Source organism: Nicotiana tomentosiformis, chromosome 11 (assembly GCF_000390325.3).
Source record: "Nicotiana tomentosiformis chromosome 11, ASM39032v3, whole genome shotgun sequence".
Taxonomy (NCBI): Eukaryota; Viridiplantae; Streptophyta; class Magnoliopsida; order Solanales; family Solanaceae; genus Nicotiana; species Nicotiana tomentosiformis.
This window is the reverse complement of record NC_090822.1, coordinates 75676411-75689404: the sequence shown is the minus strand read 5'-3', so window position 1 is coordinate 75689404 and position 12994 is coordinate 75676411. Positions and strand designations below refer to the sequence as shown.

General features: G+C 38.3%; 1 protein-coding gene across 1 annotated transcript; it reads left to right on the top strand.

Annotated features, from left to right (window-relative positions):
* The first annotated feature begins 11746 nt into the window (after positions 1-11746).
* LOC138901693 (uncharacterized) lies at positions 11747-12157 on the top strand. The gene has a single exon (XM_070189474.1). It carries the CDS (start codon positions 11747-11749, stop codon positions 12155-12157), a length of 411 nt encoding a protein of 136 aa, XP_070045575.1.
* Positions 12158-12994: the final 837 nt, after the last annotated feature.

The following is a 12994-nucleotide window of genomic DNA, read 5'->3' as shown; positions in this document are numbered from 1 at the left end:
TATATATATATATATATATATATATATATATATATATATATATATATTGTGAATTGTTAGATAAAAATATTAAAGGATGGAAATCTCATATGCTTAAATATTCTGTTTAAATTATTAATTGTTAAAAGAAATTGGTCATCCTCCCGAAATTTATCTATAATGAATATACTCTCCTTCCGGAGGTACATAAGAAAATATCCTCCTTTCTTGTGAAGCGGGCCGAATGCCTCAGCAGGATAGATGCATGTATGGATCGTGTCACATGTCCCTCGGCAGTGTACATGACATCGGCAGAAATCGTGCTTAAATAATAATAATTACACGATACTTGGACAGTTTATTGCAGCTTGTAAAGCTATTTGATAAATTAGAAATTATTAGAATTGAAGGATTTAATTAATAGATTGGAAATTGTTGCATTTGAAGGATTTTTATTATTTCTACTAATTAAAAAATATTATTGTTAACTTTGTGAATCATGTTGATTTAAATAATTATAATTTATTCTATTTATTATTGTTGACCCTTAGTGAGTGTCAAAGTCGTCGATCTCATCTCTACCACTTCAAGATTAGGCTTGATACTTAATGGGTATACGTTGTTTATGTACTCATGCTACACTTGTTGCACTTTTTGTGCAGGATCTGAGACAGATACTAGTGGAGGACCTATCATCGCACATCCTCGTTATCTAGGGGCGTAGTAGTGAGCTGCCTTTCTGAGCCGTCCTGTAGCTACCAGTCCCTTTTCTTGTGTTTTTCATTGTCTATTTTAATTTTAGATACTATTTGGAGTTTTGTATAATCTACTAGATGCTCATACACTTGTGACACCAGGTCTTGGAACACACACACATTTGTAGAATTTGGTGTCTTATTATTTTTCTTTTATTTAAATTTATCGATATATGTTTAATTTATTAGTTGGCTTGCCTAGCTGTAGTGTTGGGCGCCATCACGACCTATAGGTTAAATTGGGTCGTGACAGGAGCAGGTCATTCGCCTCGGCAGGTTAATTGATTTATCATATGGTTCGGGCCGTTTGACCCTCGGCAGTGCATAATTTTATTATTATGTTGGATCGGGTTGTACGCCTCGGCATTTCCTATATCATATCTCCATGAAATCGTGCGTAAGACTTGGCAAGAAGCCAGTGTATCTGTGAATTCCCGGATTTGAATTATGGTAAGCTACTTGATGAGATTCACTATATCTATATATATGCTCCGGTTAAGGAGGGAATTTCAAATGAAGAGCTTGAGTTCCTCAGAAAGAGGGGGATTAGTATCATGTGTTTTATACTTGTTTATTTTACTTATTTACTCTGCCTCATACTTGCTACCTCTTTACTGTACCTTATGTTGTTGGACCACTAGTGAGTGTCGATGTCGACCCCTCGTCACTACTTTCTCTGGGGTTAGGCTAGATACTTACTGGGTACACGTTGCTTACGTACTCATGCTACACTTGTTGCACATTTTTGTGCAGGTACATATATGACTAGTGACCTTGTGAGAGCAGAGGCACGTATGCATGCAGGGACTTAGGTGAACTGCATTCCATAGTACGACCCGCAACCAGCAGAGTCTCCCTCAGAGTATTTATATTTTTTTCCTGTCCAATTTGTATTTCGGACGGACGCTGTATTTTATTTTATATTTCTAGTTGATGCTCATGCACTTGTAACACCGGGTTTTTGGGCGATTATGGGTTGCATTCTGTGGAAATTGTTGTAAAATATTATTATTTACTCTGTAAATTCCATCTTCTACTATTTAATGGAAGGAAAAATATGATTTTAAAATATTAAAATGAGAACCAATTTGAGTATTTATTGTTGTCTTTCCTGACATCGATGTCCGGCGCCATCACGACCTTTAATGGATTTTGGGTCGTGACATGCCATATGTGTAAGATGTGAAAATTGTGGTCTATGACTTGTGGTTTATGAGGTGTGGTGCCTCGAGGTAATTCTCGTTGTAAGTCCATGCATTGGGAGCGATTTGATTATTTGAGTTGTCATCCGTTTTTTCTTATTTGAGTTTATTTACATCTCATCGGTGTTCTGACTATGTTGTTTCTTTATTATTCGTATACTACTTGCTTCCATTTATGTTTCTATTACTTCATTGTTGGTTATAAATCAATAATTTTTCCGTCGTTGGTCTTACACTGATGTTCTTTCCAGTGTTAGCTTATGTATATCTTGAATAGGTTTCTATGTATAGTAGGTATCTTGACCTGGCCTCATCACTACTCTAACGAGGTTAGGCTTGATACTTACTGGGTACCATTGTGGTGCACTCAAGCTACGCTTCTGCACATTTTTGTGCAGATTCAGGTATTCTGATAGTGTTGTTGAGAGTTGCGTCTGGGCGGAGGGAGACTTCCAGGAATACCTGCTTGACGTTCATAGACCTCGGAGTCACCGTCTTACTACATTATGCTATTGTTCAATTATAATTCGAAACAGTATTGTGTTTAGAAATTCTAGTGTATTTTAGTAGTGCTTATGACTCCGTACCACCGATTTTGGAAAATGTATAACTATTGGACACTTGTGGATATGTATGTCATTTAATGGTTTATGATAAATGATTAAATAGTTGAATTTTGTTATTAAATCATCATGTGTTAGGCTTACCTAGTTTTAAAGACCAGGTGCCATCACGACATCCTGAGGTTGAAAATTGGGCTCGTGATTGTTGCACCCTATTTTGCACTAGTCAAGATAGGATTCAACTTGTGGTTTCTCTGTTGTTGATGAAAGAGAGTCGCCACCTAATATTTAAAGGTATATTTGGGCATCTATTTAATTACTAAGTTATGTTCGTTATAGGTCTGCAAACCGGTGAGATTATGGGTAAGGGTTTTTGTTCTTCTAAGAGAAAGGTGTTAAGCACCCCTTGAAGTCTACCTGAAGTAGCTCCATAGTACTTAGACTAATTTAAAGGACTCGGTTATTTATACTATGCTTAATTATCACTAAGGCATGGCTCGCTATATACTAAAGGGAATGTGTATATGTAAGATTTAAAAATAGTATGGGATTATAAAAGATATATTGGAGGATAAGAGAGTTTTAAAAGTGGTTTATATTTTAAAGCTTGAATTATTAAGTCATGAAAGTAAGTACTTTGAAGAATAGATGCTAGAGTAATCTTAAGAGTTGTTTGTAAGAAAGATGATTTCAAATGTACCTTCGTTTTAAGAACATATGAAGAAGCGAGTCTTTGGGAATTTATTTGAGATTGTTCATTACTACTTTTATATGAAATACTGGTCTCATTCCTTGTTAGTGAAAATCAGTGGTTCTTTCCTAATTTCTTTTAAATCGCCGTTCTGATTAAGGACTTGGGCTTCGAAAATCTTTAAAAAAGAGTATAAAAGATCAACAAATTATAATTAGTCAGGAGATGAAGATTAATTATTAACTATTTTCTTTTAGGTCCTACATTAGTTAAGGTTTGCCTATGTTTCATGTAATACTAGAGCATGAAATAAAAAACACATAATCTAATATATGAGTGTTAGATACAAGAGGACATCATGTGATAAAAAAAACAACAAAGGCAGTAAGCGAAAGATAATGAAAGCATTAAACTAAGCTATGGAAATGAAGAACAGTAACGAAACAGGTAGGGAGAGAGGACTGAACTCTGATGATTTGGGCCTCGATAAGGTAGGCCAATGACTTGAGAGATGCGGCCATGGCAGGACTCGACTCTTCAAAAATTCAGCGAAAGCTAGTTAGGGCTTGAGTTCCTTAAGAACTCAGCAAACCCAAATGTGTACATGCCCAAAAGAACAAAGAAGGTTATTAGAAATATACTCCATATTCTCAGCATACTCAAATGCATATGGCAGGTATGTAAACACATAATTGAAACAACGAAATAATTAATACTGTGAAAAATTATATATTAATGTGGTGGTTTTACTTAGCAAATAAGTCAACCTTTCGTTGTCATTAAATATTAAACCCTTAAAGAACTAAATATGTCAATGAATTAAGTGTTAAGGAGGAGGCTCCACTCGAGGTCGATGCTACCTTTGGATCCCCCGACACTTCAAAGTTCCCAAGGGACTCAAGGCCTAGGGCAATGCTTGTGTTGGGGAGGGCAGTCCAACCTAGAGTCGAACTCCGCTCCTAAATACTCTTAAACACTAACAACATATTTTCCTTACGGATTTAAGTGCCAATGAGGCCCTTCCAATGTAAATTAAACGCTACAGTATTACCTATTACAAAATATATACCTTCCCTCATATCATAAGAACATATAGACTATACTGGATGACCAAACAAACATATGTATCGCATGAAAGAGAAATCTGATTCTGAAACTCATATAGATGAACATCAAAAACATCCCAAACATGTTACAACAGTCCAAATTTAAAGTAAGGCAATACTCCAAAGTAAGGTAAAGTTATACAACAGCAACTCAACATGCATAGAGCTTTATTTTCAGCACATACATAGGTTGGTACTGCTATATTAATACTTTTAAAGAGAATCAGCAATGTAAATTCAAGAAATACAGTCATGACTAGTCATTTTTCAGTGGATGTTGAAGACATTAGGGACATGATCAAGACTTTCAGCAGATGTGTAATTTACAAACCACAACAGGGTATCCCTAAGAATTCCTACAAATCATACTCCTAATAAATCATCAAGTTCAGATAACATTAGCCAGGATCCTTATGAGACTTTAGGGATGGTTTTAAAGTTATCAACAGATCAGAGACTAGGACAAATTTGGACAGAATGTATAACCAAGAATTAATTAAGAGCATGCAGTAGTTAATTAACTACTTGAACATCTCGGGTGAGTAATGACCTTATGCAGACAGACGAATCCTTACATATTTTGAGAGTTGGATCAAGCAAAGTTACAAACATGGGAAAGGCATTGTATCAGGATAGGTTTTAACTCAAACTTAATTCTAAGTTAGCACATGGATACAAAGATGATCATGCTTTCTTTTTACAAGTTATCACTTAACCAGGACAGAGTGACTGAGTTCTTTAAAAGATAAAGATACATGCCAGCCCTTTCAAAGATGCATGATGACTCTAAAGATAATAAATACGAGATATAATACTAAATAAGCATGTTGTTGAGGGGTGTTGACTAATCAAGAAAATAATTAAGTACAGTTTATCTAATTACCTGTCTCTATAACTGAGAGGAAAGAATAGAATCCTAATCACATTATGAGGAAAAATGACATAACCTTAACAAGTGTGTACAACAAGATTGCAGAGAGAAGAAAGGAGAGGTTTAGTTCAAACAAAATCATGTTAACAGAAGCAACAAGCAACTAAACAAAATGAAAGACCGTAGTAGCAACTCAAAAATAGTCTAACAGACATGAGCTGGGAAATAACATATAAGCATTTAGAGTTCCCGCTTAAGATTAAAGGATAAGAGATATAAACTAAAACACCTTAAGATTCTTTCAATCATAATTATTAGAATATAGGTTCAACTTCAGAAACTCACAAGATACAATGATGCAACATGTAAGGAACAAAAATGCAACAGGCAAGGATAAGGGTTACTGCATGCTAACAAAGCTTATAAGGTTCATACATAAACATATAACAACTTAAATATGTAGACTGTTGGAACTCAGGAAATAAGATCAGCAAGAATCAACTATGGTCTAATCAACCATCATTTAAAGACTCATAGCGGGACAACTAATCACAAGTAGACATTAAACTAACAGAGCACAAGTATTAACATATTATACACCATAGAACAATTGCAACATACAGAACCTAACTTGGCATACTTGTATCATTCAAAGAAACGAACAAAAGAAAAAGGTGAGAGAGGTGCTGACCTTTTTTAGAGAAGCAGACCAAACGAGAGCCATTTTCAATTTCTTAAGATCCCAGAACTCAGCAAAAAGGAAAAGAAAAACAATGAGAAACATAAGTCTAAACTTCTCAGTGTTTTCTTGTGTGTGTATCTCTTCGGTGTTAGATAGTTGGTTCGTGATTTTAGGTGATAGCATTGAAAGCCCGGTTTATAGTGGCATTCAATGCCTTAGGGTTTCAGGATTCAAACTAAGATAGTGGAAGATGACTCATGATATGATGATAGCAGATCGAGTGAAAATTAGAAGACAGTGGAGGAAATTCAATATTGTGTTTACCTAAGTGGAGAGTAATTGGTTGTTGAGACTTCAAACCAACGGACAATTCTTAAAACTCAGAGTTCACTATGTTTGACCTCTAGGTATATGATTTCATGATGATATTCTTAAAACGGTTACATGCATGCTCTGATTTGAAAAAGCATGAAGGAACATCAGAGACTTGATATTGTGTCTTTGGGTCTAGGGTTTCAAGATTCAAAGGTTTGAATTTTTTGATTGAAAAGGGAATTTGCAGCAGGATTCACAGACTATAGGAGGTAAGAGGTGATTTCAAGCTCTGATTTGAAAGATCACAATAGAGCTCATGTGATTTGAGCTTTCATCTTTGAGTCTAGAGTTAAGCTTTGGGGATTTTGAATTTGTGTGATGAAGTAGGAATGAAATCGGCGAGATTCGCAGATTCAGAAGGCAAAGGAGATGAAGTCTCTAATCGATTCATGATCTTGGACTAATTTGTGCAAGGTTTATGATTGATTGAGTTCGTGAAGTTGAGAGAAAAGAGAGGGGAAAGGAAAAGAGAGGAGGTCAAGTCTCTAAGTGAAATGATTAGGGTTTGGGGAGGGAGTTTGGTTGTCTCTGGTTAAGATAGGGAGATGAAATGGTAGTCGTTGGATCTGTTGATCAACGACTCTGATCATTTTTATAATTAGGAATTTGGAAATGATTTATATATGGAAAATTGGTGACCATTAGATGATAGGGTTTGGATGGTTGAGATGCGGGACGGGTGTTTATATTAAAAGAGAAATTAGAGAATACGTGTGAGCCATTTATCAGATGGATCAATGGCTCAGATATAGGTGTGTTTGTTCTATGAGTTGAGAGTGAGGATGGCATGGTTTGTTGCGATTGGTGCAGATGGGGTGGCAAGGATTTCCAAAGTGGAGAAGGATATAGGTGTTTTGGATTGGGTCAGGTCTGAATTGGGCCTTGTATTTAGGCTAAAAATCATTTAGAAGGTAGCCATTTTTTAATTGATTCAAGAATTGCAATTGTGTCCTTTTGGCCTTTGATCCCTTTTGAAATTAAGTTAAATAAACTTAATAATTTTCAATAAAATGTAATGAAAATTATAATTGTTAAATACTATTAATTATTATAATTAATTTATTATTTATAAAAATACTTCATTAGGATGTTAATTTTGAATTATTGAAATAGTGAACTAATTAATTATTTTAAGAAGTAATTTATTGAATTAATTATAGAAATTATTTTAATACTGAAACTAATACTAACTTAATTTGTAGAAATAGGTATTCATTACTAAAAAATACTTTGAAAATATTTATTGCAAATTATTAAGAATAAATAAATTAATTATAAAATGAAGGGTCAAAATTGGTCGTTAACAGTGACAATTTGGTATCAGATCTCTAGGTTCATAGGTGCTACGAGTCATAAGCAGGTTTAGTAGAGTCTTGCGGATCGGTACGGAGACGTATGCACTTATCATCGAGAGGCTACGGAACTGTTAGAAAATTCCACTTCTTTCATTCCTTTTCGTGCAGCATTGATTCAGCTTGAAGCATATATCTTATATTCATGTGCATCAGCTCGTGTATGATATTGCGCACTCGCTATCAGCTATGCGCCGACTGTTAGTAATGCTGCAGATGGGCTATGAGGGTGTAATGACCCGACCGGTCATTTTGAATGTTGTAGCCATGTTCCCCCATTTACATCCTATTTTATGCTCAATTGTCATTATGTAACTTTTCGGGGTAGTTGGTTCGGATTCGGGGATGTTTCGGAATGAGTTGAGACACTTGGTCTCAAGGTTTGAAGATTAAGTTGAAAAGGTTGACCGGATGTTGACTTATGTGTAAATGGCTTCGGAATGGAGTTTGATGGTTTCGATAGCTCCGTTCGGTGATTGGACTTAGGACTGTATCCGGATAGTGATTTGGAGGTCCGTAGTTGATTTAGGCTTAAAATGGTGAAAATTGAAAATTTGAAGTTTTGGAAATTAAGAAGTTTGACCAAGAGTTGACTTTGTGGTTACCTGACTAGTATTTTGGTTCTAGGAATTGGAGTAGGTCTGTTGTGTCATTTATGACTTATGTGCAAAATTTGAGGTCAATCGGACTTGATTTGATAGGTTTCGAATTCGATTGTAGAAGTTGGAATTTCCTAGTTTTCATTAGGCTTGAAGTGAGGTGTGATTCGGGTTTTTGATGTTGTTTGATGTGATTTGAGGCCTCGACTAAGTTCGTAACATGTTTTAGGACTTGCTGGTATATTTGGTTGAAGTCCCGGGGGCCTCGTGTGGATTTCAGATGGTTATCAGAATGGAATTTGATTTGGAGAAATGGCTAAAGTTTTTTGGTGTCCCTGGTTTCCTTGTACGAGATCTCGTGGACAGGTCGGCGATCGCATAGGCTATTTTTGGGCAGTGGAGGTTTTATTCTATGCGATCGCGTAGGCTATTTTTGGGCAGCGGAGGTTTTGTTTTATGCGATCGCAAGTCTTGGGCTGTGATCCTGTAAGCTGGAAGAAGAAGTACATCGTGAACGCATGGGCTAAGCCATGTTCACGAAGAGGGATTGAGGCAACTGGGTTCCGCGTGGTTGTTATTCGCGAACGCAAAGAAGTGTTTTTGATCGTGTAGTTCTGTGATGGTTATTCATCTCATTTGTGTGGGTATTTAAGCAATCGCATAAGGTTAATTTGTGGGGCATGATAGTTGTGCTTCGCGATCGCGAAGTATTTTCCACGATCGCAATTAAGGACATCTGGGCAGAACTTAAACATTTCGAATATGAGGGTTTGAGTCATTTTACATAAATTGGTTTTGGGAGCTCGGATTGAGGCGACTCTTAGAGAGATCTTCAAGGGAGTGATTGGTGTAGGTGATTCTTACTTGGTTTTGGTTAACTTACATGAATATATCGTTGATTTCATCATTTAGTTAATAATTTGGTGTGGAAAATTTGGGGAAAATGGAGAAAATTTCTTAGGCCGAATTTTGGGGATTTGAACGAGATTCTGATATTGGATTTGAGTTATATTGGTATGGTTGGACTCGTGGTTGATTGGTTGTTCGGATTTTGTAACTTTTATCAGATTCCGAGACATGGGCCCGAGGATTGACTTTTGCGTTGATGTTTTGACTTTTGATTTACAACTTAGAAGTTTCATATGGAATTGATTCCTATAGCTTAAGTTGATCGTATCGAATTGTTTGTGGCTAGATTCGAGGCATTCGGAGGCCGTTTCGCGAGGTAAGGGCTTGTTGGAGTTAAGTTTTGCACGATTTGAGGTAAGTAACACTTCTAAACTTGGTTCTGAGGGTATGAAACCCATAAATTCGTGTTATGTGGTTAGTGTTGAGGTGACGCGCATGCTAAGTGATTGGCGAGTAGGTGTTCACCGTAGTAATTGTGATTTAGTCGATTCCGTGGAACTGTGTAGCTATCTTATCTGAACATTATTACTATACTCTATGTATGAGAGCACTTGAGCTGTGATTTATGCTAGAAAACATGTGTAGGCTATATGCTGGTACTATTGGGACCCACAGTGGTCGTTCTTTGATGTTGAGTTATTTGCTTAATTGTTGTTATTTACTCAGTCACATTCATCATTGCATATCATATCTCAGTCTCCGTTAGCGTATATTGTCACATCTTGTATCATTGATTTGGGCTGCTAAGCATGAATGTTGTGAGCCCAAGAGACTGGAGAGATTAAGGACTAAGTGAGGCCAAGGATCTGTTTTTGATTAACATTTATAGGATCGGGCTGCACGCTATAGCTGACTTAATTGATTTATTCTAGGATTTGGCTTATTATAGCGCTTGGGCTAGATCTGCCCCTTCGGAGTTTGCACACCCACAGTGAGCATAGTTGATATTGTTTCATTTGTATTGGGCTGGATCTTTCCTGGATTTATTTGCTTTGAGATGGATCTGCCCTGGATTTATTTGCATTTGGAATGGATCTGCCCTGTATTGGGCTGGATCTTTCCTGGATTTATTTGCTTTGAGATGGATCTGCCCTGGATTTATTTGCATTTGGAATGGATCTGCCATGTATAGTGCTGAGTGAGTGAGTGTGATGAGTGGGAATTGAGACAGTCAGGTTGAGTACTCTGAGAGTGTGAGTACACGAGCCTTTTATTGTGTTGCATCACATACGATATGCATATTAGCAGGTAAATATAGAGATGTCATATTCCTCATACCATTCAGACTTGACATATTTTATATGTTCTGAGTTTACTTGTTAAACCTTGAAGCATGCCTAAATTCTTGTACTGTTACCTGTAGATTGTGAATTTTTTAGATATTACTGTCATGTTTTCCGTAAATTTCTGTACTGTTAATTTTGTATGTGGGCTGTAATGTTCGAGCTCATCACTACTATCAGTCCAAAGGTTAGAATTGTTACTTATTGAGTTGGTTGTACTCACGCTACACCCTGCACTTCGTGTGTAGATTTAGGTGTTTCCGGTCACGATAGTTGCTGATTCTCAGAGTTTTCATTCATTCAGAGATTATCGAGGTAGATGCCTTGGCATATTCAGAACTTGACTCTCCTCTTCTACCCCTCAGTTTACTTATTTGGTTTCTATTTTCTTCTTACACAATGTATCAGACTTAGTATCATATAGATGCTCATGTACTCAGTGACATCCTGGTTTTGGGAAATCTTTGTATCGAGTTGTGGTTGTTTTATTCAGTTTTATGAGATCTTTACCTATTTAAAATTGATTTAGTATATTTTAAATTTGAAAGTGTTGGTATGTATGGGTTATCGACTTGCCTAGTATCATGATAGGCTCTATCACGACAGGACGAGTTTTGGGTCGTGACAAGTTGGTATCAGAGCCTAGCTTGCATAGGTCTCACGAGTTATGAGCAGGTTTAGTAGAGTCTTGCGAATCGCTATGGAGTCGTCTGTACTTATCTTCGAGAGGCTGTCAAACCCTAAGGAAAACTTCACATTCTTGTATTCTTGTCATGTGAATTTGTTGATTCTGGGAGCTAAACTTCTGTTATTCTATTCTCTCACAGATGGTGAGTACACGTGCTACCAAACTGGATGGACAACCAACAATACCACCAGATAGGGCCACGAGAGGTCTGGGCCGAGGTATAGCTCGTACAGTAGCTAGAGAAGCACCTAAAGATCTACCAGTTGCTCCAGCTCAGGAGCAGGTTCCAGATGTGGTTGATCCAGCAGGGCCAGCTCAGGCACCAGCTGTGCCCATTATGATTCCAGACCTTTAGAAGGCTTTGGCTTAGATGTTGACTATTTGCACTAGCCTTGTTCAGGCGGTTTCTGCTCAGACCGCGCCAACCACTTCTCAGGCCGAGGGAGGTACTCAGACTCCCGCCGCCCGTACTCTGGAGCAGGTGGTGTAGGGACTTCAGACATCGGGGGTACTACCAGCTCAGTAGGTTGCCGCTGCTCAGGCCCAAGTTGTTCCCGTTATGAGTGATGATGAGCAAAAGAGACTAGAGAGATTTGGGAGACTCCAGCCTCCATCATTTAGTGGAACTGAGTCAGAGAATGCCCAGGACTTCTTGGATAGGTGACAGCGGATTCTTTGCACGGCGGGTATTATGGAGACTAGTGAAGTCTCATTTAATACTTTTCAGCTATCATGGGCTGCTTTCAAATGGTGGGAGGCCTATGAGAGGAGTAGGTCAGTCGGTGCTGCACCACTTTCATGGCATGAATTCTCTATTCTCTTCTTGGAGAAGTTTGTGCCACAGACCCGCAGGGAGGAGCTGCACATGCAGTTCGAGCATCTACGTCCGGAGGGTATGTGTGTGACCCATTACGAGATGAGGTTTTCAGAGTTGGCTCATCACGCAGTTTGGTTGGTTCCCACTGAGAGGGAGAGGATTAGGCGGTTCATTGATGGCCTCCACTACCAGTTGTATTTTGTTATGACTCGGGAGAGTGTATCAAGTGCTAAGTTTGACGAGGTGGTTGATATTGCTCTGCATCTAGAGATAGTTCGTAGTTAGGAGCGTGAGGAAAGGGAGGCCAAGAGGCCTCTTGGTTCGGGTGGTTTCAGCGGCATTCCTTCAGGGGATCAGTCCCACCACAGCAGGGGTCGTCCTTATAGGCCTACTCGGATGGCTTGTCCAGTTCATCGTGGCGCATCAGCTAGCCATGGATCATACAGTGCTCGACCGGGTTAGTCATCTCTTAGTTCACTCCCAGCTCAGAGTTCATCTTGTGCACCTTCAGTTCAGGGTTCATCTGCACCAGGTTTTTCTGGTAGTTATTCTGGTTCTCGAGGTCCGCCTCAGTACTTGCCACCATTTTCCGAGAGGGGTTGTTTTAAGTGTGAAGAGTTGGATCATGTGAAGAAGTATTGTCCTCACATTATGGGAGGTCCAGTTCAGTAGAGGAGTTAGGCCACGACTTCACCACCAGTTACTTCACCACCCACCCACCTAGCTCGGGGTGGGGCTCAGACAGCTAGGGGTCGTCCTAGAGAGGGAGGCCGATCAGGTGGCGGTCAGGCTCGATTCTATGTTATTCCCAGGCCAGATGTCGTTGCTTCAGACATAGTGAACACAAGTATTGTCTTAGTATACCATAGGGATGCTTCTATATTATTTGTCCCTGGTTCCACTTATTCGTATGTATCATCATACTTTGCTCGTTATCTGGATATGCCCAGTGAGTCCTTAGCTTCATCTGTTCATGTATCTAAGCCAGTGGGCGATACAATAGTTATGGACCATGTATATCGGTCATGTGTAGTGACTATTGGGGGATTGGATACTAGAGTTGATCTCTTATTGCTTAGTATAGTCGAGTTCAATTTGGTTGTTGATGGTAGGTTATCATCG

Excerpts from the sequence above, each read along its gene's own strand:
- LOC138901693 (XM_070189474.1), top strand. The coding sequence starts at position 11,747 with ATGGAGACTAGTGAAGTCTCATTTAATACTTTTCAGCTATCATGGGCT.